This window comes from Convolutriloba macropyga, chromosome 4, assembly GCF_964194025.1.
Source record: "Convolutriloba macropyga chromosome 4, txConMacr16.3, whole genome shotgun sequence".
NCBI lineage: Eukaryota > Metazoa > Xenacoelomorpha > Acoela > Convolutidae > Convolutriloba > Convolutriloba macropyga.
Window position 1 is genome coordinate 22,945,475 of NC_134471.1, and position 27,502 is coordinate 22,972,976.

The 27,502-nt window shown below is 33.0% G+C and overlaps 2 protein-coding genes across 4 annotated transcripts in view; both read left to right on the top strand.

The window, feature by feature from the left end:
• Window positions 1-27,502, top strand: part of LOC142337517 (uncharacterized) — a 320,572-nt gene that overhangs the window by 23,880 nt on the left and 269,190 nt on the right. The gene's annotated exons all lie outside the window — the stretch shown is intronic.
• LOC142338026 (uncharacterized) overlaps window positions 1-27,502 on the top strand; it is a 41,402-nt gene that overhangs the window by 1,237 nt on the left and 12,663 nt on the right. Inside the window, exons 2-3 of the mRNA XM_075387659.1 lie at window positions 3,479-3,731; window positions 4,399-4,776. Coding sequence (XP_075243774.1) covers window positions 3,479-3,731; window positions 4,399-4,776 — 631 coding nt within the window. The remainder of the gene's footprint in view (window positions 1-3,478; window positions 3,732-4,398; window positions 4,777-27,502) is intronic.

Below are 27,502 nucleotides of genomic sequence, written 5' to 3' on the forward strand. Positions count from 1 at the left end.
TTGTAGTTTTGAGAACACATTTTTGGGCGCTTTCCGCCTCATATACAGAAGAACCACAGATTGAGTTTAGCAACGCTTTCTTCAAAATATTGTTTTAATGCCGAAACCTTTTTCCACTCCAAAGATTAAAGCTATCATCAGAGGAATGGCTTTTTAGAAATCACATCAGCATCATTGTTCATGTCATTTATATATATGTTGAAAAGCAGTGAGCCCGGAAAATTACCTTGTGTTACTCCACAAAAAAAAGATATCCAACTTGATTCTTGCCTCAAGAATTTGACTTCTTGGACACAATTTTCTAAATAAATTGTGAGAAACGTACTGCCGACTTCTCTAAAACCTAAATTTTTAGTTTTTTTGAAGACAAATGGGGTGTGATATCCAATTAGGAGCTCTTGACAGGTTTAAAAAAACTCCTGTAAGGATGGTTTTTCCCAGTTACTTTCCAGAAAACATCATATCCGAAAACGAAAAGGATTTCTATTTATGATGAACGCTTCGTTGTTGCCACAATATCAAAAATCAAACAATCTTTTAGGAGAATCCGAAAACCTAAACAATCAACAAATGAAAACTTGCTACAAATTAACAGCTATAGAAAAACAAATCTCCCGATAACTTTAATAAAACAGATAATGCTTCGCAATCTTGGCAAACAAAAAGTCGTATTTCAAAAAAAATTTAATCTGTCAACACAAAAAGACACTTTTAAATGATCATCGCCATTTGCAACGCAATTACCCATTCAGATGTAGGCTGGAATCAAAATTCAATTTGGGTAATTGCATCGCACATGCCACTTCAATTCAGATCACTAAACTCGCACCACATATTCTTTCTAAAGTTATTAGCAACATCTCAGTTACGGGTAGTGCCTTGGCGCTGCAAAAGTCAGATTAAAAACAATAACAGCAAGCTGAACAATACTCAATAAGCACTAATTTCATTGCCAATTTACGCCAATTCATCAAAAAGTTCACAATTAAAGATGAAAACACAAAAATGGAAAACAAATTTTCTACAAACAACATCTTTTTGCTGAGAGATCACTTTGCAAGCAACACTCATCTAAGTTGAGTCTTTTCAACTACAAAAAATCAAAACTCTCAAAGTTGCTCCGAAAGCCAACAAAACCTCAACCCCAGCTCAATCACGTGTAACTTTTTAAACTGATGCCGACTCCGATACATCACCAAACAACACAGCGGCTGCAGTCAAAACGTCAGATTAGATCAAGCTTAATGTTCAACTGGAAAGAAGTTTTAATTTTTTTAAGAAAATGATATTGAGCCAATATAAGAATATAAGCACCTACAAACGATATTAGATCTATAGGATCAATTGAAAGATTGATTGAAACAATTAAAAGACATTTATCATTTAGGAAATTGCAAATTAATAAAATTTTTATTCTAAATAAATCAATACATGCAATTTTTCACAAATTGGGAATGTGTTAGCAAACAACTACAAGTCTAACACCATTTAAGGCACATTTTGGTAGAAAATGCAATCTCCAATATCTTATAAATTAACAAAGCAGAAAGTTGAATTCTAAATTACGAAATTATAACAAACCAATAATTAGACGAAGACAAAATTCCAGTACAATCGTACTTGATTGAAACTTAATCTGCAGACACATGAATCTGTAGTGATACTGAAATTGAGAGAATCGTTTGCGCCGCAATCAATCGGGCAAGCAATAACCAGGCGCAAATCAAGGATGTCGAAGCAATATTACTGTGGTTGAAGATGCAATTCGATCGATGCCCTGATCATAGCGCAGTGTTCACGCCAAATTGGCAAGAAAAATCATTGAAATTAAACGACCAAACCCAACTTAGATTGGATTAAAGAGGTCCTAGCGCCGGGAAGTTCTGCGGGGAAGATATATCAGACAGAAAGCGTATTAGAAAAGCCAAGTAGGGCTGAGGTACGAGTCCGAAATTTAGATGTTGCGAAATTTGGGACAAGGGAGGAACGCAAAACCCATTTTTTTTTAATTTGCTGAACGAAGGTCCCCACGGGTGACAGAGAAAACTTTGGTACAAAAATCGCTAATCTCAAACTGGACCTCAAAACAAAAATTCAAGGTAAAAAGAAAATTTCCACAGAATCCTGCATATCGGCAGCTTGTAACTTTCCAAGATCACTCAAAATGAGTGTTTCAAACCGCAAGCTAAATGTGGTGAAACGTTTTTAAATCGTCCAGAAAATCAGTATGAGGAAAAATTTTCATCGATCGATGATATTGCGACTCAATCTCCACAAAAATTGACAAGCGTGAAAACTGCGCACCATCAAACCAACACCATAAACTTCGTAGCTATAAAAGAGTGGTGGTAACTACAAGCGATACATCAGATTCTGATTCATCCTCCACAATAGTAAAAAGCAAACCGTAAAATAAAACAAAAGAAAGCACGCAAGCACAAGCAATGGTGTAGGATATTCGGAATGCGGAGTGTTTCAATGATCCATTTTTTGACACAATTCCAACATTCTTATGAAGTTGCTCGCCCAGAAACCATGATGATGGTTGGAGATGCGATCGTCACACAAAGTAGCGCGAAGAAAAAAGGAAATGACTGTACTTGAGGCTAAAAAAATAGTAGAACCAAGGATTTATAGACAATTCTAATATGAAAACTTCGTTATGATTATTTATTAGCTTAGATTGTATTACTATTTAACAGGTGAATAATAACTAACCTTCTAATTTTATTCTACGAAATTCTATTGTGCTATAAATTTTCTCCAAAATCTTCACTACAATTTGCAGTTCAATTTAGTTCAATTTCGTATCTAATTTTTGCTGCTTTATTTGGATATCCTTATCCCAAACAGGTATTGTGATGGATCTGTCTGAACCCGTTGTAAAGAAAAGATAAAACCTTCTTTTTAGTTCCCCTGTTGTTAGATCAAAATTGTGATAAAATTTTATTGCTGTTAATTTTCTGTAAAGATTTTTTGCTTGCCAGAGTTCCGAATCGCCAATCGCTCCGCAATATCCACTGAATAAAATAATCTAACTCCAATGTCAAAACGAAATTGGTCATGCGCATCACGAACTCCAATCAAATGTGTAAAGTAAGCAATCGTGCCCCGTAATCTAATAAATCTATACAACAGCTCATCACATTAATTGACCTGACTGTTTCAACAAAGTCAGTAAACAGTTGATGAATATAAATGCTGTACATCTTTACTTGTTTACAACTTGCATGTAAAGATAGTAAACCAGCAGCCTCAGCTAATCTTTTTGATGCATTATTCTATTAGGCTACTTCGCCAACAGTTTAGGCTACCTTGCTTGCATTCTTTGTTTTTTATCTAACATCCAAAATTTTTGAATAGCTCATTGAATAGAGGAAACCTTTGCAGCCCATTCTTAGAACTGTCGATGTTCACATTTGGTTAAAAGTGAAAAAAGCATTTGCTAACAAGTCTCGTTTGATTGTTGTTTCCTCAGGAACATATCTCCAGCGGGCAAAACAAATAGACTGGATGTACTCGGGAATAACTCGGATCCTACCGGACGGTCTTTGAGCTCTCCGAGGGGAAACAAACAAAGTTTGGCAACTATGGCCAGCTCAGCACAGCGGCCGCCGTCCAATCAAGTTCCGACCTCTCATCTGAGAGAAAGTTACCACGAGAAACCGAAGGGGTCGACTCACCGTCATGTAAATAGCATTTCGAGCTATAATGGTGAAAACCTTTATGCGGTAAGTTTATGTAAGACAACTGCTTTTTGTCGTATCAAGTTACGAGACGAAACAGCTTGCATCAAAAATCAATAAAGTCTATTGGAGTTTTAATTCACCGAAGTACATGACAAAATGTGTCCAGTAACTCAACTGTCCAATAACACCACATATTTTGACGTACACTCAATTTAAGTGACAAAAAACTCATGTATATCTGTAAATTATGGAACTTTTGAGCTAGAGCATTTCTAGGTAAACTACCGGCTCTATTGACCCAACTTTTCACAATATCATCTACTTCAATCATCCTAATTTTAATGTAAGTATTTAATTAAGACGAAGGAGTTTGCTCATAGCCCAGGCTGAGGTTCCTTGCCGAAAGTCGATATTTCCACACCAAACTGAACGCACAAGGGGGTGTCGAGCTTTCAAAATTACATGTTCTGGAAACATTTACGACCGCGCGAAAACCTGGACATTAGTAACTCTAAACGCACGAAAGTTTGAACATAAGTAATTTTGAATGCTCGAAAGTCTGGACATAAACATATTCCTTCTGGAATAGTCTGAACATTAAAATTTTTGGTCCGGGACCTCAGCCTTGGTAAAGTACCATTTTTAAAGCAGTTAGAGTACAATGAGGTAATTGCAAGTTCAATCTCAGAGTTTAAACCATCAATTTTAGACATCAGAGCTTAATGACAACTACGAAACAATTCCTCAAGCTCAACTGCAATCAAAGCGATCCTCGAATCGAACATACAGAGCACACAAAACATCAACATCTCGGATATCACAACTTCCAGAGCAGAACTTAGACCAGACCTCCGACAGCGATTATGCCCCAAATATGCAAAAAGCTGCCAGTTTGCCCGACTTTCATCAAAGCAACTTGATTATTGAGGATCAAAGTCAACACGCAGTTACAGATATTGATGATTTGGTTCGGAGTTCAAGTGCTGATAATTTGTTCACGCCTGCACCCGATATTCCGCCTGTTGTCAAGCAGGCACTTGTCGACGAGTTGAAAACTGTGTTTGGAGCGAATGGTCGGAAAGAGCGTGTAAGTGAGGACAACCTTTAAGTTGTACTAACAAAAGTTTCAGGTGGCTTGAGGGGGGTCTAAGAAGGCTTGAGGGGGGTCGTTCGTTTTTGCACTTCTGCGAAAACTAATGACCCATGTTGGCGTCGAAAAATCCGTATCTCAAAACCCATTCAATGTTTTCTTTTGGTCCTCGAGGCGTCATATCTATAGCCAAGTTTACTTTGAAAATTGAGAACTGAGCTTTTATTCAGCCTGTGTCAAAAATACTTGACGCAAAACTTACAAATCGGGTTTAGCATGTTGTTCTCTTAATATTCTCACACAGATTGGATTTAACGCAAATTGTTACCAATCGTGAGTATGTGGGATTGACGTACAGTTATGAAGCTTCGAGGATTACAAAACAAGAAGGCTCGTGTGAGTTTGTGCAACGTTCGAAAGCAATGTTTGAAACTTCTATATTTTCACAGGTATTCCAAGAAAAATTAGTTTGAACTAAGAGAATGGGTTCATTTTTGCATCATTTTTTGCTTCAATTTTGCTTCATTTTTGGGTTCGTTTTATAATTTTTCATTTTACGCGAGCAAGACACATTAATAATGAACGACAAAACACCATATAAAACCATTAGTGGCGTGAAATATAATTTTAAAAAACCTCTTTGAAAAGAAAAAATCAACTATAATCAGTATTACTATAAAACAGATAGGATCTTAAGTAGGTTAAAGAACAGCGTAAAGAACATCAGCTTCCAAAAAACAATTTAAAACAAGCCAATGTTTTTTTAAATTTAAAACAAAAAAATGTGGCCTGCTTTGCTGTAAGTTTGTGAGAATTGTGACATCTTTGATGTCAAACTTCTGTGACACTTTCAATGAAAAAAAAACATCTGAAAATTCAATTAGAGAAGAATGTATTAATCGAAGCGTATCAGGAATAACGAGTCATAAAATATTAACAGTTTTGTTTTCTACGCAACCCGCAGTCTGCTCTTTTAAATGTAGCACCCTGTAACCAGGTGTCAGTGCAAAACAAAGCTGAATCAATAAAAAATAGACTGTGATTTGAACTGCTCTTTTGTATTGTTCGTGGCAAATTTCAAAAAATATAGTCTGCAGATTTCCTTACTTAGGTATCAATAGGCTTGGCTTTAGCTGCTTATGAATTAATTGCCAGCTGCCGTTCAACGGGCCAGAATTAACTGCCGACTGCCCTTCAATTGGTCAAAGAAGATTGCTGACTTGGTGATTGAAAATGGGCGAAAAGGGTAACGGGGAAACTCTAATTTGGCACAATATAGCTTTTAAATTTTTCTCTTTTTTCGACAGATTGGCAGAAACAGATTGTACATTTCAGTCATCTGTCGCAAATCAAGGGTGCGGCATTTTCTGTTCATCACTTGATAAACTCAATTCAAAGAAAAAACAGCAGATAAACTTGTTGAAATTTACTGAAAAAATTTATTTTTTCTTCAAATTGAAATTAACCAAAGTGTCATTGTAAACACTTTACCGGCTTTAGCGAACAGTACGGTTTGTTTAAATGACAATATTTTTGGATTTGTCCGCTATTCGACTACACAGCTGAAAAAACTTGAAGAGTAATAGATAATCCCTTCAAAAAATTCACCTCAAAACTAATTCCTACGAACTTTCAAGGAACTCTCTAAATAGTTGTGGTGATGAATCAATTTGCAACTGAATGAGGCACTAAATTTATTGTTTTGTATTTACTTCCCGTTCAGTGTGATATAAAAAGTTTTCTTAAATTCTTTTGGGCCAACAGATGTGTTTTTACTGCTGAAATTTATCGTTTACCTGTTTGAACTTGAAAATTAATTGATCAAATGAATCTAAGTGCTTCTGAATGATGTCAATCAGTTTTATAGGATTGTCGTTTAGCATTTTTGGCATTCAATTGGCCATGTTTGACCCAATGGACTGATTTTAAAAAAAGAAAAAAATGAACTGCAAATTTTAAAAAAGATTCCCGGCTGAAAATCACTGCGCTAAGTTTCTCTAAACTTATGTCAAGAAATTCCTGTGAGCTGAATTTCTCTAAAGCTATTAAAAGACAATGCTTGAGTAAAAAGTTGACATGAAAAGTATTTGCTCGGCCCATGAGAAAACAGTGCTTGACCGAAGCAGGCTGTAAAAAGATATTAACTCTACTAATGAAGAGACCATGCTTGACCCAGAGGTGCTCATTCAAAGACTTTTATTAAACCTATGGAGAGACCATGCTCGACCAAATTTTCCTGTGAAACGATTTTTTACGAGACCTGCTAAAGGACAATGCTCGAATAAATGTGGATATGAAATGATGTTTGCTTGAGCCTGGAGTCAAATATGACTTCCAGAAAAGACTATTTGAAAGACTTTATTATTTAAATAAATAAAGACTGAAAATACTCTTCCCTGATTGGATAAAAAGGGAATAATATCTTTTCCTTTCTTTCCTTTAGATGTTTTACCCATTTACCCCTCTAGACAGAGGAGAAAGTTATTTAGTCAGTACCAGTTAACCACCTGATATAATAATAAAGTATATTTCTCTCTCTCTACTCCGCTCTTGTTTTGTATTGAGATATACGTTAGACTTTAGCATTGGGGCCCGTGCACTGTCTACTGAAGCTCAGATAGAAGAGTAACAGACTAGAGATATAGAACTTTAGTTAGTCAGGTAAGCCTTAAGAGTACACCATATTCTTGAGACAACCATAAGACAGTTCTAGAAGTATCCTTATAAAGGGAACCCTCAGGACACGTCTTATCTGGTGCGACCAGTGAGGATAATACTTTAAAGACTGAATAATACTTTAGCATTGGGGACTATAATAAAGATTGAATAATACTTTACCCTTGGGGCCCGTGCACTGTCTACTGAAGCTCAGATAGAAGAGTAACAGACTAGAGATATAGAACTTTAGTTAGTCAGGTAAGCCTTAAGAGTACACCATATTCTTGAGACAACCATAAGGCAGTTCTAGAAGTATCCTTATAAAGGGAACCCTCAGGACACGTCTTATCTGGTGCGACCAGTGTTGAACTAAATTGGGTAAACAAACAAAAAATATCGAATTAATAACAAAAGTATTGTTGGTAAACATAACGCATATAAAGAAAAAAGAACATTAAAATGGCTTACAACTACAATGAACAAACAAGTAGTAACAATTTCTTAATACCATTTACAATTGCTAACGATTGTCCACAAGAAAACCGTGAAATTATATACAGAATAATAACAAACTTGAAGAATAACCTCTTCAAAGAAACAAAACATATACAACAGATCAATATACATAGAAACCATTTAATACATTATCTACCAGTCATACTACTGGATAGAGATCAATACAACAAACATTACACATTCACACTAACATATGACAAAGGAAATAAAAAGATATTTTTTAATTTCCAAAATGAAACATCACTATCGGATATGCTTAAAATATTCTTGAAAAGACATGAGGAATTACAAGATAAAACAAAATTGACAGCAGTAACATCCAAAACGTACAAAACACTAAGGAATACAGCCGGATACCTAAACGAACATCGTCAACAAATACAGTCAGTGAACGATAAATTAAGATTAGACATAAAAAATTATAACAATTGGCTTAAAGCAAAATAATTGATATAAAACCAGATTTGAAAACAACAACATTAGATATAATAAAAATAGTATCTGAATTTACATTCCTATTTTGGTTAGACAACTTCTAACACATTAATGAAAAACGAGTTCATTTCGGAGAAACATTTCCGGAGGAAATTAGTCATTTATGTGACGAACTCCAAAACTTTTGGAATAGCGAACACTATTCAAAACATTTTGAAAGCACATTAAAAATATGCTCCGATAGCATAAACTTCATCGAAGGATTACAAAGTCATGTAAAAATCACGGATCAAAGTCAGACAGGATCTTCTTCATTTAACTTATCAAGAAGTCTAACATCGACATCAACACCTAAAGACATTCAAACAAATAATAGCTTACAACTAAAACAAAAATCAACACTAAAACCTGATAAACAATTAACATCGAATTTATTTGGAAATCAACAAAATATAGACGAAGACATAGATATCTCAGATTCCGAAGAAAGAGAGATAAGATTTGAAAATCAATTACCACCATCAGTGAACCAAAATGCTCGACGGAAATACCCAATGAGAGATAATAGAAACAATATATATATATATATATATATATATATATATATATATATATATATATATATATGTATATATATATATATATAAGTTCTCTATATAATAACCAAGAGTATCACGATCAATATTGGGGACAACAAACAAATAATTACATGGAACTAAAAAATGAAATAACAGCTACAGTAACAAACCACACAAATAAACTAATAGATAATCTGGAAATGAAATATCAATAAATGAATAGAAGAATGGAAAAAAGACAAGAAGAAGCACTAGAAATGGTATTCGACAGACTTGATAAAACTCTGGATAACATAAATAGACAAACAAACCTCAGAACAGAAAATGAACAATTATTCACTAACAAGAATATAGACAATATTGCGAACGAAAATATACAAAATAATAATAGACAACAAAATCGACAACAAGAAAATCGGAATAGAAGAACCAACTCTATCACAACAGAAGAAAGAGAAACAACCGTAGCAGAACCTCCTCTACCCTTTTATAAACAATTGACATCAATGAGTATAAACGAAGAACCTCAAATAGAACAAAGCATCAGCAGTGGTTCAGTACCCACAAAAATAAGACCTTTCGATGGTACAGACCCAGCATATACTGTTGAAGAAGACTTAAACAGTATAGTTGCAGCTATGATATTTAGTAGTGGAATAGAACCAGTAAACAAACCTGGACATCATCAATGTAAAGTAAAAAGAGCAGCTTTAATACTACATACCCTAAAAGGACCTGCACAAAAATGGTATTCAACACTTCCGAGTGAAACAAAATTAGATTGAGAAACATTTTGCAAAGAATTTTCAGATATGTTTGACTCTGAAAAGTCAAAACAACAAGCAAAAATAATATTACAACAACTACAAAAACACACAAACGAATCACTAAGATCATTAGCACTGAGAATAGAAACTCTCGTAAAAACTGCATATTCACTGTACACAGAAGATTACAGAAATAGCGTAATGAACCAAACATTTATTAGATGTTTGGATAACGAACTAAAAACAGCAGCATTAAAAAAGCATGCGAATCATAAAGAAACGCCAAGAGAACCAGAAATGCCATTCAAAGCATTGGTAGAAAAAATAGACCAGATGGATCTAACAAGAACTATAACAAATAATCACAAATGATTATATGAAGTTAATCAGAGTACAAGTAATATCAATGACGCTCTAAAAAAATGAATATAGCCTGTAACAATATCAACGAACTTAACCAAAACGACCTAGAACAATTTGAAGGAACAATATGTAACGTCCTTAACGGAGTTAATAATACATATTACAAAAAGAATTTTAAAAGTAGACCAAAATTTGCATTGTTTTGTAGCCATTGCAGCTCACACGGACATACTAAAGGTAGATGCTTTAAAAGACCACGTCGAGAAAGCATAGCACGACCAAAAGAAAGATCATTCTATGGTCATATGAGAAATAATCAAAATTTACCAAACCGAAAAATTGATTCAAATAACATTAACGGAAGACAATTACCACCAACGTCACCGATATATAACAATTCACGAAGCCGAACCCCATACAGATCACAATCAAGGAACAATTATAATAACAACGAAAATCCTAGAGATAATAGGAATTATCAAGGATACCGGAAGTCACACAATTACAATAACAGAAGTACAAGTTATAACAGAAAAAATTACAGTAGAAGCAGAGGAAACAGCTACAATAGAAATAACAATTATAATAGATACAATAGTAGATCAAGTTCAAGATATACAGACAGAAACAACTCAAGACAACAATCACCATATAAAAGAAATAATAACAACTATAATAACAACAACAGACAAAGATATACCAGCAGAGATCCAAACAGAAACGACAGATTTAGACAACGTTCAAGTAGTAACAATAGAAATTACTCAAACAATAATAACAGAGACGACAGGAGAAATTCTTCACAAAGAGAACAAAATCAAAGGAATAACTCTAAAGAACGACGAAATGAAGGAAATAAATACAACAATAATAATAACAAAAACAGAATAAATAACATTGAATCAGAAAAACAAAACGATGACCCACCAGGAATTGATGAATGCGAATACACATCAGAGTCATCAGACGAAGATCAGGAGATACTAGATAAATTCTATAACGCAAACGAAGATACATGCAATACATTAATAAATACATTAGAAAGTAACCCAACATGGATCTTACCGATGTACCAGTGTAATAAATTTGAACAAGATTTCACTAAACAAAAACCAATTTTAGAAATTGATTTTCTACTGGATTCAGGAGCAACATTAAACAGTATAGTTGCAGCTATGATATTTAGTAGTGGAATAGAACCAGTAAACAAACCTGGACATCATCAATGTAAAGTAAAAAGAGCAGCTTTAATACTACATACCCTAAAAGGACCTGCACAAAAATGGTATTCAACACTTCCGAGTGAAACAAAATTAGATTGAGAAACATTTTGCAAAGAATTTTCAGATATGTTTGACTCTGAAAAGTCAAAACAACAAGCAAAAATAATATTACAACAACTACAAAAACACACAAACGAATCACTAAGATCATTAGCACTGAGAATAGAAACTCTCGTAAAAACTGCATATTCACTGTACACAGAAGATTACAGAAATAGCGTAATGAACCAAACATTTATTAGATGTTTGGATAACGAACTAAAAACAGCAGCATTAAAAAAGCATGCGAATCATAAAGAAACGCCAAGAGAACCAGAAATGCCATTCAAAGCATTGGTAGAAAAAATAGACCAGATGGATCTAACAAGAACTATAACAAATAATCACAAATGATTATATGAAGTTAATCAGAGTACAAGTAATATCAATGACGCTCTAAAAAAATGAATATAGCCTGTAACAATATCAACGAACTTAACCAAAACGACCTAGAACAATTTGAAGGAACAATATGTAACGTCCTTAACGGAGTTAATAATACATATTACAAAAAGAATTTTAAAAGTAGACCAAAATTTGCATTGTTTTGTAGCCATTGCAGCTCACACGGACATACTAAAGGTAGATGCTTTAAAAGACCACGTCGAGAAAGCATAGCACGACCAAAAGAAAGATCATTCTATGGTCATATGAGAAATAATCAAAATTTACCAAACAGAAAAATTGATTCAAATAACATTAACGGAAGACAATTACCACCAACGTCACCGATATATAACAATTCACGAAGCCGAACCCCATACAGATCACAATCAAGGAACAATTATAATAACAACGAAAATCCTAGAGATAATAGGAATTATCAAGGATACCGGAAGTCACACAATTACAATAACAGAAGTACAAGTTATAACAGAAAAAATTACAGTAGAAGCAGAGGAAACAGCTACAAAAGAAATAACAATTATAATAGATACAATAGTAGATCAAGTTCAAGATATACAGACAGAAACAACTCAAGACAACAATCACCATATAAAAGAAATAATAACAACTATAATAACAACAACAGACAAAGATATACCAGCAGAGATCCAAACAGAAACGACAGATTTAGACAACGTTCAAGTAGTAACAATAGAAATTACTCAAACAATAATAACAGAGACGACAGGAGAAATTCTTCACAAAGAGAACAAAATCAAAGGAATAACTCTAAAGAACGACGAAATGAAGGAAATAAATACAACAATAATAATAACAAAAACAGAATAAATAACATTGAATCAGAAAAACAAAACGATGACCCACCAGGAATTGATGAATGCGAATACACATCAGAGTCATCAGACGAAGATCAGGAGATACTAGATAAATTCTATAACGCAAACGAAGATACATGCAATACATTAATAAATACATTAGAAAGTAACCCAACATGGATCTTACCGATGTACCAGTGTAATGAATTTGAACAAGATTTCACTAAACAAAAACCAATTTTAGAAATTGATTTTCTACTGGATTCAGGAGCAACATTAAATTTACTCAATGAAGATACTTGGAATGAGATAAAATATAATAACCCAGAAATACAATTAGAAAAAGCAAACAAAACATTCACTGCAGCGAACAACACCACAATAGAAACATACGGAACAATCAAATTACCTCTAACACCAGATGAAATCTTGAAAAACAGAAACAAACCTCAGAACAATTTTTACATTCATTTTTATGTAACTCAATGCAATCATAACATCCTAGGCACCCCTTTCTTCAAAGAATACATTGAAACAATAAATGTAAACACAAATAGACTAACCTTAAATACAAACACAATCTTAGATAACGATATTATATTCTATATGAATAGTACAAAAGGATACCCGTATTACTCTCAATTGTATCCAATATTTAACAGAGAAACAATTTATATCGAACAGAACCAAAATAAAAGCATAACATTTCCAATACCTATATTTAAACAGATGAAAAAATCAAATGAAAAAACAATACATAAATCACATTTCTACTTTGAACCGATAAACAAATATCACAATATATCTTTTACAGATATAAAAGACTTCACAGCAGATGAAGAGTACTTCATAGACATTTTACTAGTTAACAAAAATAGACATAGAATAATCATAAATACAGGGTTAATTGGTTTCATGATTAGAAACATTACATTTAAAAAACAAGATAACGAAGTATATCAAACAAATTCATTTGACTTATTCACAGCATTGTATCATCTAACATACGAAAGTGAACACGATATTAATGAAATACTCAACATACAAGAAAACGAAACAATTGAACAAGTAGCAACATTTGAAAGAAAACCAAACTTTAAATGCAAAATTAATATTAACAAATATTCAGAACAAGAAAAAGAATTTATACAAATGTTTGATTTTCAACATTCACAATTAACACAAGAAGAGTTCGAAAAAGTAGTAACAATCATATTACATTACAAACAAGTATTTGCAACAACAAAATTTGACGTCGGAAAAACAAAAGTAAAATTGAACCTACCGATGAAGAAAGATGCAATTTTCAAAAAACAAAGAATAAGCAAAGTACCGATACACCTTCGGGAACGAATACAAAAACTATTAGACATATTAAAAAAATACAACATCATTGCACCCGTTAATAAAGAACAATTATCAACAGGGTACATATTCACAAATCCAGTAATAATACTACAAAAAGGTGAATCTCTAAAAATCGTGCTATATGCAAGATACTTGAACAGCATGATAGATGAATCCAAATGTAACTGGCCAATGGAACCAGTTGATGTAGCCCTAACAAGGATTAATGGAACAATATTCACAACAGCAGATCTAAATAGCGCATATAACCAAATACCATTAGACGAAGAATCAATGCGATATACACATTTTACAATTGGAAATGAACAATACTGTTTTAAACGATTATTCTACGGAATATCAATCGGACCAGCAGCATTTGCATCAATATTAACACATTTTCTATATCCCTTAATTGGAAAAGGAACAGTCATTACATACGTAGATGACATATTTATTCAAACAAATTCATATGAACAAATGTTCGAAACATTGATAGAATATCACAAAATACTACTTAAAGAAAACCTAAAAACAGCACCCGACAAAACATATTTTATGTTAAAGAAAGTTAAATTCTTAGGACATATAATTGAAGATAAAAAAGTGAAACCACTTACATCACGGATCGATGGATTCCAAAAACTGGAACCACCAACGAGTATGAAAGCTTTACAGCGATACCTTGGAACAATAAATTTCCTAGCGAAATACGTATATGGTATGCAATCAATACTACAACCATTATATAATCTCTTACACAAAGAGAACGCCTTTAAATGGTCAAAAGAACATCAAACAATTTTTGAACAAATGAAAAGAACAATAACACATAAACTCGAATTAACAATTCCAGACACTAATAAACCACTTTACATCATAACAGATGCATCCAACACAGGCATTGGAGCAGCATTATTACAACAGCACCCAACTGAAAAGAACATGAAATTAATATCAGCAAACTCTAGACTTTTCACACCAATTGAGATGCGACTATCTACATTAATTAGAGAATGCTCAGCGATCATATTCGCCCTAACGGAATATGAATTCCTACTAACGGGCTCAAATCATCCAATTATTCTATTTACAGACCACAAACCAATAATTTATCTATTTACACAAAAGAATAAACCGAATCACAGAGTTTACAGATTTCAACTTATACTAATGAAATTTCCAAATTTACACATTATTTGGACAGAAGGGAAAAACCTAGCTCTACCCGATCTTCCTAGTAGAAGAATAGATGAAGAACATTTTACAAAAACACGAGACATTACAGTAGAAATACCGGAAAACATAAAATTCTTTTTTGCAAAAACACCATTTGCAAATAACCTCGAATGCAAATACAGCATATGTAACAACACAGATGAAGACAGTAAAGATAAAACACACTATCCAGTTTTAGCTAACATACATAACAACTATTTCGAAATCAACATTGATAAAAACGAATATCACCCAATCTCATACGAGAAGTATAACACAGAGACAAAAACAAATTTAATACCGAAATACAAACCAAAAACAAAAAAGTGGCAATCACCAATTGTAGAAAAAGACGACATGATTATTGAGAAAAACCAAAAAGGACCATACACGGTTCACCATGACGATGACTATCTTAGACTCATTAACAATGTTAAACAAGAACATAATTACGATAACGCAAAAATAACAGACATTTTCTATGATGAAAAAACGAAAATCACAGAAGATCTTATAAGAGAAACACAAATCATAGATCCAGTACTTCACAAAGTAAAAATGTGGAAAAAACATAACAATAAACCACATTCAGTAACAATGGACATACGCGGAAACAAAGGACTCTTTGCATATTATAGAAAGTTTAAATCAATAGTAATTGATGAAAAAACTGGAGTAGTTAAAATCATCATTAGGATTCACAAAAGCACAATCTAAAGAATATGCTTACCATTAACATTACTACTATGTGTCTTCTACGAAAATCATTGCACAGACACAGTTGGTCATACAGGACTTGGAAAAACCAAAAGAAACATAACGGAGAAATATTATTTTCAAAACTTAACAACCTGGATAAAAATCCTAATAGCAGATTGCATACAATGTCAAACAAACAAAGTATTTGCAAACACAAAAACAGAAAGTAAAAAAGAACAATTAGCACCGACAAAATCATATTTTAATGAAATGATCATGATAGATACAAAAGGACCCATCCACCCATCATCAGAAGGAAATAATTTTATCTTTGTAATAGTAGATGCATTTTCACACTATGTAACAATTATGTGTGCACCCAAAAATAATGCACATTATGCATTTACAGCATTATTTGAACATTGGTTTATGAAATTCGGACTACCAGAAGAAATTCGTTCCGATAACGGATCAGAATACATTAACACAGAATTAACACATTTATGTAACTACTTTGAAATCAAGTTTAAACCAAGTACAACATATGCACCCTGGACAAACGGATTAGTAGAAGGAACAAACAGAATAATCGGACAATTTATCAGAACATTATTAGACGAGAAATATCAAAATTGGTCAAGGAAGGCAAAATTCTTCCCATATGCATATAATACCCAATACCAAACACAATTAGGTATGTCACCATATGAAGTCGTTTTCAACGAAAAGCCAAGAAAACCAACAAAAATAAAACTTGGAACAACAACAGACGAAATGGGAAATTGCAACCCAACGGAAAAAAGTGCATGCAACACACAACCAGCACATACTCATTTGGAAAAACAATTCAGCCATCCAAAAATAGCAAAGTTGCAAAAAAGAACATTCGCTAAATGCTTCCTTGATAAAGAAAAACATTATAGTGATACATATCGTACAATAACAAAAATACTTCAAAACCGCAAAAAGTTAACAGATGAGATGAACCTCCGATTTCGTACAGCAAAACCACTTGAGAAAAATACTTTCGTATTATTAACAAATCATCAACAAATTGACGGCGTATCTAAAAAACTACTACCACTAAAAACAGGACCATATCTTATCATCGATAAACCTACCGAAACAACATACATATTAAAAGATAACAATAAAGAATATATAACAATACACAGAAATCACACAGTACCGTATTACCCGAAAGAAAGACATATTAAACTAGAATAACAAAACTACTTACCAACGAACGAAATTCCAATATTAAAACAACCTACTATACAAACATCACACAAAAAACACATAGCACAAGATGAAATTCAACAAATTCATAACTACAATCATCGTAAGAAGAAAATACTATTAACACCATAATTAAAGAACAATAATACATAATATTTCTAATAATAATAATAATAATCAAATTAATACTAATATTAATAACCCGTATCAATACAACGCTATTCATTGTATTTGCAACAATTGACTTTGACAAATTAATACATACCTACTGTACAACACTCCACTATGGATTGTGGATTCAACTTTAATACTCTCACTATCACGTATAATATTACACACATACTCGAAAATTTCTAACGTTATAAAATATTCATTTCACTTGACCATCTATACCAAAAGTCATTTCATGATAATCCGTACATACAGCTATCATTAGTAAAACTACTAAACAGATCCCGTAACCGTTTAATGTTCCAATATTACCTAATATATCAATTTTCAACAAACATCTTCCTAGAATATTCAAAACATAATCTATGAATAATCCGAAAATCTATCAAAGTATAACCATATAACTATCTATATGTACATTCCTATGTACATTCAGTATTTCTACGGGCACACATACCTAAACCGAACCTTGTGTGCAGAACCAAATATATTAGAAAAGAAACGATAAATACATCTAAATTAATACAGGAAAATATTACAAACAATAAACATGAACACACATGAACAGAATAAAAATAATAGTACTAAAAGGTGCTAGTATTCATCTAACCACTAACCAACTATGACACATTGGATCATACCCCCGAGATATATCATCATAATTTACAAACCAGTTATAAAATAACAATTCCGATATTAACATTCCATAAATATCTTTGGGAGCAACCATCACCAAATATTTTAACACCTTTTAGTGGATAACCTATATAAATCAACAAAATTTAAAAACATAAAGTGGATCTAACTGTTTAAGGACACTGGAAGTTTAAACATATGTTATGAATACATTTTAAGAATACATCTTCCATCCTCTGACAAACCATCAGTTGACAAACGCCCACCCAGTTGGCAAACGCTCACCCAGCTTGGCAAACGTCCCACACGTAGTAGTTGACAACAGCAACCATTATCATCGATAAAAACAAATAACAAAGATTCAAACAACAAATAACAAATAAAACATATCGATGCAGGATATTCTAACAAAAATAGGTTTTGATAGTAGCCCTTGAAACCCCAACTATGATTGTCACAAAGGGTAATTTCTCATATAAACAAAATTCAAAAACACAAAATTCAAAACACAAAAGGTATATTTTTTTGGTGTTCACAAGCTTAGAACTGGAATAGAGGTTTAGAGATAATTGATATTAACAGTAAACAATAAACAAACAACAAATACCCAAATAACAAACAATCAAAGAACAAATAATTTTATCTTTTATAAAAAAGATCGAGGATCTATCCACCTCACGGAATGGAATAGATATTTTGAAGATGCCAACATTCACGAACATTAATAAAAATAAAAAAGACACAATAAATTTAAAAAAGGAAAATTTAGAAATAACAAACAACATCGATGACTAATAAACTAACGGGAAAGAGTAGAAATAACAACAAATAATTAATAACAGGATAAATGGTAATACTAGTAATAGAAACGGAAGCTAAAAATAATGAGTACCAACTAATAAAAGAGACACATCTAAAAATAGAGTAACGTATCGATTGGACGAATATTTTCACCAGAACAAAGGAATAACTTATGTTCAAAATGTAATGAGAAAGAAACGGAAATAATCTCAGTATAACAATCTCCGTATAACAATCTCCGTAATAACAATCTCCGTAATAACACGCAATAAGGCACATCCAGTAATCTCCAGCAACAGGATCTAAAATACACGTTTACTTTCATACACGTTACCTTTGAATACATATATTCACATAAATGTACAATACATCCGTTCACATTCTTAACATACACGTCCTACACCAATAATTATACATTCAGCTATCAGACATTCGGCCAATAGAACTTGAACTTAAACATAAAGATTCGGCTAATAGACCTTCGATACTATGAACGGTTAATCCGCTATGCACCTTTTTGCACAGAACAGAACAATATACGTCATACATATACACGTCATACCAAATACGGACGTCATACATCTCATTAGTGAAAATACGGACAATATTGCAAGCGGACGCTAACAACTAACGTCATACAAATAACGTCATATATATCATTAGCTCTCCTAATTAGAGATAACTCGAACTATAACTCATTAGTGATAATCACTAACACCCAACAAGGACCCAATTAGCAGGAAGAGATGAACAAAATGGCACCATCCTCTATGAAGATGACAGGATGATAAAACACGTTAACAAAGACTTATTGTCTCATTGTATAAGCAAACTAAGCCTTCTAGTAGACTAACTGTCTTTTTGCAGACGCAATTAGTAACAAAACGTAAAGGTCATACCCATAAACATCTACCAACACCATAAACAAGATGGTGATTAACAAAACTGATCTTACCAAGATCATTAGCAGTTGAAAGAACATTTCAATTACGTCAATGCTTCTCAAACAAAGCATTTTGTACCATTTGTACCAACTACCAATTAACATTGCAGAGTTGCAAAACTGCAGAAGACTGCAACAACGTATCCAATTAGCAATCATACCACTTCAGTAATTGGACATTTTTGCACCAAATTCTTTGGTACAAACTGACGCCACGAGCCATACCAATGATCAAAGAACCTACTTCAAAACAAAAGACAACAACAAAGTTGGCACCAACATCAGACTAATTACCATAACATACCATGATGGAAACACGTCAACTACCATCAAATATAATAAACTTCATACCAAAACACCAATTACACAAGAAAACAACATCTTAAGAACAAAAGTTCTGGAAAATGTCAGAAGTAAACCCAATTCAAGAAGTAGGAAACTAACATTCTAATTAGACCTAGTAATTATTAAAAATGACAACTTAAAAACCCAAATATGAAAAACGGAAGATATGTAAATGTCAGAAACATTGTAGAGAACCAGAAACAAAAAAGTAAAAATCACAATTCTGATTTTGCATCGTACAATCCACAACTGCCAAACTACCTTGAAAAATTTGAAAAATTTTGAAAAATTTCAGCTAAGCTGAAAAACCGAAATTGTAAACTCAAAATTCAAAAATTTTCTATCTCAAAATCTCAACACATTTTTTTCCTTGTTGCTATATTGTAATAAACACCCGATATCACTTTAGAAAGAGAAGATAAACTATTTCTCAATTTCATCTTTCATAATACAAGTTTATCAACGACACTCAATTGCAAAACAATCCAACATACCAGGTAAACTGAATTACTTTAATTTCATTTCAGAAAGGTTAATTCACCACTATACACATCACTGTGATGAAAACCCACCAATGTTAGCAGCATCAGAGTTTATGCACTCTTTAAACAGAAACCAGCTTTGTATAAAAATACAAGTACAAAGAGACAATTTTGTTCAACTTAAATTTCCTTTAAACAGTCATATACATTTTGATAACGACAGTGTTACAACCACTGATTGTAAGATTTCAACTAAAGATTGTTTATTCATAATTGAAGGAATAACAGAACCGGACAAGAAGTAAAACTCTTTTGGGGAGAAAAACATTTTGTATTGTTGAAAGACATAACGCTCTGTAACGAAACTATTACAGAATTCCAAACACTGGAACAACAAATACACACGAATAAATGTGTTGATATTAACAAACTAAACACATTTTTCATAGTAGTTTGTAAAAAAGACGCTATTGAACTTGTAGACGATAAAATAAAAGCCTAACAGATAATATGATACCGATTATTGTTATTGTAGTTTACCAGTGAATTTAAATTTAATACAATTAGTGCGACACCGTTAAGTGTCAGTTACACAAGAAAATAACTGTCATTTTCCAGTGCAGCATTAAAAATCTTTTCCAAATAACAACACTCGTTTATGCGTTCAACAATTGATTTCTCAGAAACATTAGTCACACTCTATTTAATATTAAATAAAATAATATTATTTCTTACTATATTCTTAGTACCTTGCATAGTAGTAATATCCACGTATCTAGCGATTGTAACAATACATGAAGTAATTAGAAATCGCAGAGTAGTATATGCAAGCCCACCAGTACAATAATTCAATGCACGAAATACATCCTGATATATACCATACATGTAAAACGAACATAGATGTAGTAGAACTGGAAATATTTAAATTTATTAAAATTGCAATAGTTATATATTTCTTTGTACGAACGTGCTTAAGCTTAATAGAATACTTTGTAAACCCATAAAAATTGATCCAAACCCCGACATAGAAGAATCTATATATCACACATTACATTCACGAAAATTCTATCTACAAATTGCATTCCCTGAAGAATCACCATTTTACGGAAACGTTGTAAAATACCAGTTAAACTTAAGAATACAACATAACGAAATTTGGATATCAAATATAGGAGCACAAACACACCAACCAGAACAAGAATTAATACCAGTACTGATATTAACACCACCATATATGCAGATCCCACCACACGGACCTGGTTCCGGAGCTTAAAATTAAAAATCAGCAAAAATTGCGTCATCAAATAATAATAGTAATCGTAACAACACTCAAGAACAACCACATCATAACGAAGTAACAGATCTAACAAATATACCAACATCGCCTGAAGTAGACGATACAGACCCAGGAAACGAAAATCCGTATACAGTACGGCGTGAGAGAACAGAAACTAGACATCTATTAAGAGGCAGACGTTGAGCATCACTCTCATTTCCCACACAGGACTCTACATTAGTCCCATACGATTCTACTGATATAGAATCAAATATAATAAGACCTATAGAAGCCGGACAGTCAGAACCACCAAGTCGAACCGGAACACCAAACCGAACACCAACACTCCATAATTTTAATATCAGTTCACCAAACGATCATTCAAGTGTTAATACTATACCAACACCTACATCATCTGAACTAAGAGCAAATCCTTTCTTACCACCCACATTTCAACAGAGACAGGATTTTAACTTTGTACAAGACCATTTTTGTGTACAATCAACACATTCACCACATAGCTCACTTTGGTCAGCAACTTCACCGCAACAAACGATAAGTACAAACACTACACCACATAGATCACACCAATCGTCATCCTCGAACACATCAATAAGCGTACCACGAATAGAAATAACAAACTCCTTACAACCACCACGAAATATAACACTATCACCAGCATCATTTATACCAGAATTAAGACTAGCATCAAGTCATCCAGGTAGAACCCGAGCAACACCAGTACTAAATCCAAATCCACCTACTTTAAGTAGAACTAATGATCATACATATCTTTTTCCATTAGATCATAAGACCTCGAATCCACCTCCACCATTATACGGACCAACTAATCTTGGAGATACTCTCACAAACTGGTCAAGAAATAGACTTACAAATACCCTAAATCTAACACATCGCCAACGAAATACAGCACTTGAAGTTCTAGCAACACCATCTCTAGTACTAAAGTTTAATACAACGATCAAATACGATACAATATTTAATCATCCATTTCATGCAACAACACCTTCCATAGTAACAACAACGACACCAGCACCGTTCATTTGTATTGACTTTGTCTATAAGTTTGATAGATATACTAAACAAACTTTAGGCTTTGCGACATTTTACAATCCTCATACAGGATTATCGTACACATGCTGTTTCAACTAAAATCTATAATACTAATATTATTAATAATAATAATATTTATTTATATGAAAATAGACACACAAATACAATCACAATACAAGATACAAAACAAACTTAAAGAACATATTAAAAACTGCATCAACGAACGAATGGAGAAACATATCAAAAACTTCAAAAATAAAAACAAAATAAAAATAAACACATCAAATACAATAGAACGAGAAAACTTCAACAAACTTATGAAACACGTATTTGACAATCAAACAAATCTAACAGTAGACTCAACACTAATTCCAGATAATTATAAAATACCAGAATTAAAAGATTTAAAAACAGTTTAGATTATGAAGAAATGTGGAACATAGCTATAGATAAATGGACAAGAAACTGGAATTTTTTCAGAGAACATTTAACAAATAGTATTCTAGAACAATTCCAACTAAACAACAAAAGACAAAAACGTCAGACAAAGGAAGACTACGTAGAATTAACAGGACAAAACATAACCGACTCAGCAATCGGACCTCAAGATATTTTTATTGAACATTACGATTGCGATGCAGAAGAAATAACAAACGTAAAATACTACGAACTGAACAAAATTAGCACATGCAAATTTAAACCTCCAAATTTAGATTTAGACATGACAAAAACAGAAGTTCAACTATTATCAAAAGCACAAGCAGTAGAAATTAAAGCATACGCAGTTGCAGGAACAATTAAAGAACGAATAGAATGGTGTTCACAACACACCCACTTTATTAGAGCAAACAGACCTAGCTATTATGTATCAGACGCACAAAGAACAAAAATATTAGACCCAGACGAAGTTCGTAACGAACTCGCCAGACTTAACTTACTGAAAAATACAGAATATAAACCAACAAGATACAACATATCATTCAATTACATAGCTAATCCAACATTACAAAAGAAAATTGAAGACCTAGAAGGTAAAATACAATTTCACTTAGATACTCCTATGGTACCACCATATGGAAGGATAGTGTATGATTACACAAACCCAACATGGATACCCTCCGCAATAAAAAACGCAAAATCAAACTGTTTAACCGGAGTAAGAAAACAAAATAGACTAGACATATTAGATTGGACATTAGAAATAAGAGAATTATCACTCATACTAAATCTTGATACGGAAGAAATCTCATACATGGGAACAAAACTACCATGCGACCTCCGCAAAGGAGAGTGTCAACCGACACCTTTTACAAAAGCAACAATAGTTTGGGAACCCCAAACCCATTGTCAATTATTTGAACTAATTAGATTTGATGCATACATGGTAAAATACCAAGACCGATACTGGATAGAAACAAACGCAGAATGGACAACAGTACAAAAACCAGATATACAAGAGAAAATAAAATTAAATAAAACAGCCTCAATAGCAACACGACTTGAAATATATCCAATAGTTGAACGCGAATGCGGATCACCACAACCCCTACATAAAACAGAATACGATGATATTTACATAATATATGAATATGGCTTTGATATGCATACAGGACAGAAAGCAACAAGAAAAAAAGATAAATTCGATGATGAAAAGTTCATAAAAATAACACCGAAACAAATCATCTCAACGCACACACGCTACAAAGATGAAGATAACAATAACTTTTATTACGGTTTTGTAAACGAAAACACACATTTAAATATGAAAATGGACTTATATATGAGTAACATATACTCTAGAATCAGTTTACAAGCAATAAAGTTTTACTCACAGATTTGCGAACAAACTAGAAATCTACGATAGTTAACATTAACACAAGTACAAAAGAACACACCACTTTTAGGATACATCCTTACAGGAGACAGATCGATATTTGTCAAACAAGAAGGAGTAAACGTTATGAAAATGTACAAATGTGCAAAGAAAGCATCACCGCTTTATGTACCACAAACACGTGATTGTTATGATAAAATACCATGTAAGGTACCATGTAAGGTTCAAAAAAGGTACCATGTTCACACAGTAATTTTGATCAACTCATATCTATAGATACTGAGGGAGCATCCCGATACAGATTAACACCGTATCCAGTTGAAGTTGAAACAATACTAAACACTATATCACCTGAAGAAATAGTATTAGACATTATGTTTAGTAAGGCAAGTCTAATAGAAAGCGGAATCTACAGTAAAGAACAACTAGTACAAGAACGAAACAGAGACCTATTACATGAATACATGAGAGACCGTGAAAAACCATTACAAGACGCACAGTCAGCTAATGCACTAAAACTCTTAGAACTCGAACAATTAGGTTTACTACAAACATACAAAAATTATGAACAATCACTAAAATGGCTACGAGATTTGAATATCAATGGATATAACTTTCAGATAGATCAACCAAGCGTAAACTGGAAAGAAATTTTTGACGGCGCATGGCTAAAAGACCAAATTCTAACCATCGTTGGTTGGCCATGGTACATATTAGAGAAAATGGCTATTATTCATGCTATGATTAGCATGATACTATTCATAACAAATCTTATTATTAAATTCTATAACGCTTTAGCTATTCATAAAGCAATCGGAAAACAAGCAAGTATAACAAAGATACTACTAACCGGAATATTTGGAATATTTTCACAAACACTTACACAACTGATAGCACAAATACAAGAAGAAAATATACATAACGACAGTGACGATAGCAATTCGCATTATGGAAACTTAAATAACAAAACGAGAAAAAATAGACCTAGCTTTCGTAGACATTCAACAGAAGTAACATTATCATATCATAATAACAATGAACTACCAACAGAAATTTACGTTGATACAAATTATAAACATTATAACACTACAATCCGTAGAACAGAAAACGGACTACAATTACGAACTTTAGAATCAACAAAAAAGACACAGAAACCACCATTACCAGAAAGGAAGTACAAACCAGAACCATTTAAAATAGAACCATTAGAAACAATAAAAGAGAATAAACTACAAACCATATCACCACAACTAATGACACCACCCCCGGCATATCAATGCATCAGAAACAGTTTATCAGCACCTATCCCTAGTGCACCAAAAGTTGAACAACATAATAATTTATTCCACAACCATCCACATGAAACACCAATACCAATTAATCAACCAAAACCGTATGAAATCCCAAATCCTTCATTAACAACTAACGAACAAAGACACTTAATACCTACATCGAAACTACTCGATATACAAAACCCTCCACCAATTGATTTTGAACAACTAAAATTAACGGCTAACAAAATGCATAACCGCAGTCACAGCTTAGACATTCTCCAAAATGATCAGCCACAAACAAATGAAGTCACATATTTTGACACTCATTCGGCTGATACATACGAAATTTAACACCAAACATAAATTGAAGAACATATAACAGTATACATCCCCCCTACTATTAACTCATCGAAATTTTGTATTCATAAAATTGTGTATTCATAACAAAACACAAGAGACCTACAGTAAAAATGACAATACAATGTAACCACTAACGAGTGAGTTTATAACATATCAAACTACAAACAGTTTCTATAACAGTCAAAACAACATTTGTAACTATATGTTATTCCAATAGTAATAATCTATGAGTTTTAGCACAATGGCAACAAGCATGGACTACTAATCGCCATACAAATCCGATTCACCCTTCAGCTACGAAGTTGAAGAAGGAGAACTGAGTTCAGGATCAGGAAGATCGAGTCCTGGCACAGTAAAAGATAACGCCTCGGACTGTGGAACTCAAACAGACGACCAAATGGGGAACATTTCTGAAACAGTAACAACAATGGGAGTACATTTGGACAACACTCCAGAGAATACTCAAAGTCCACAAGAGATTGCACGTAAAATTAAAAATAAATTTTACGAGTTAAAACAAAACGAGGACAGACGGAATTTGCAATCCTTTAACACTAACAGAAACACTAATGAACAAGGAACAAGCACAACTATACATAGCTATGAACATAGCAGATTAGTTAACAATCAAAACCGTTCAACGACGGAATCATATACATCACCTCCACTTCCAAACTACCCACCCCCAGTGCGACCGCCACCACCATCTGATTGTATTAGAGAACACCCGAGAACACAAACTTATGCTCAACAACGATTGTTTACAGCTAATAGTAGACCGCACAATTTAAGATTCCCATACGTGGTAACACCGAGATCAACTAGTAGTAAATCATTTTTCCATCAATCAACAAATGAGCAAACACCAACAACAACAGTTATGGAACAATTTGGTTTCAGGACAAAGATCCTAGAACATTAAATAGCCCACACAGCAGCAATTACAATCCATTATTATCATACAGAAATTGGGCAAACATGCCATTCGATTCACGCGATTATAACTTTTTCATGGCACCTCTTCATAACCTTAAAGATCGTGTGTCAGAGTATTTCCCACCTCTGCCACCCGAAAATACAAATACAGTTAAGCGTAGTACACAAAACATGGGGAGAGACAAACTCCACCAAACTATGTACCCGAAACTCAAACAGTTTTACA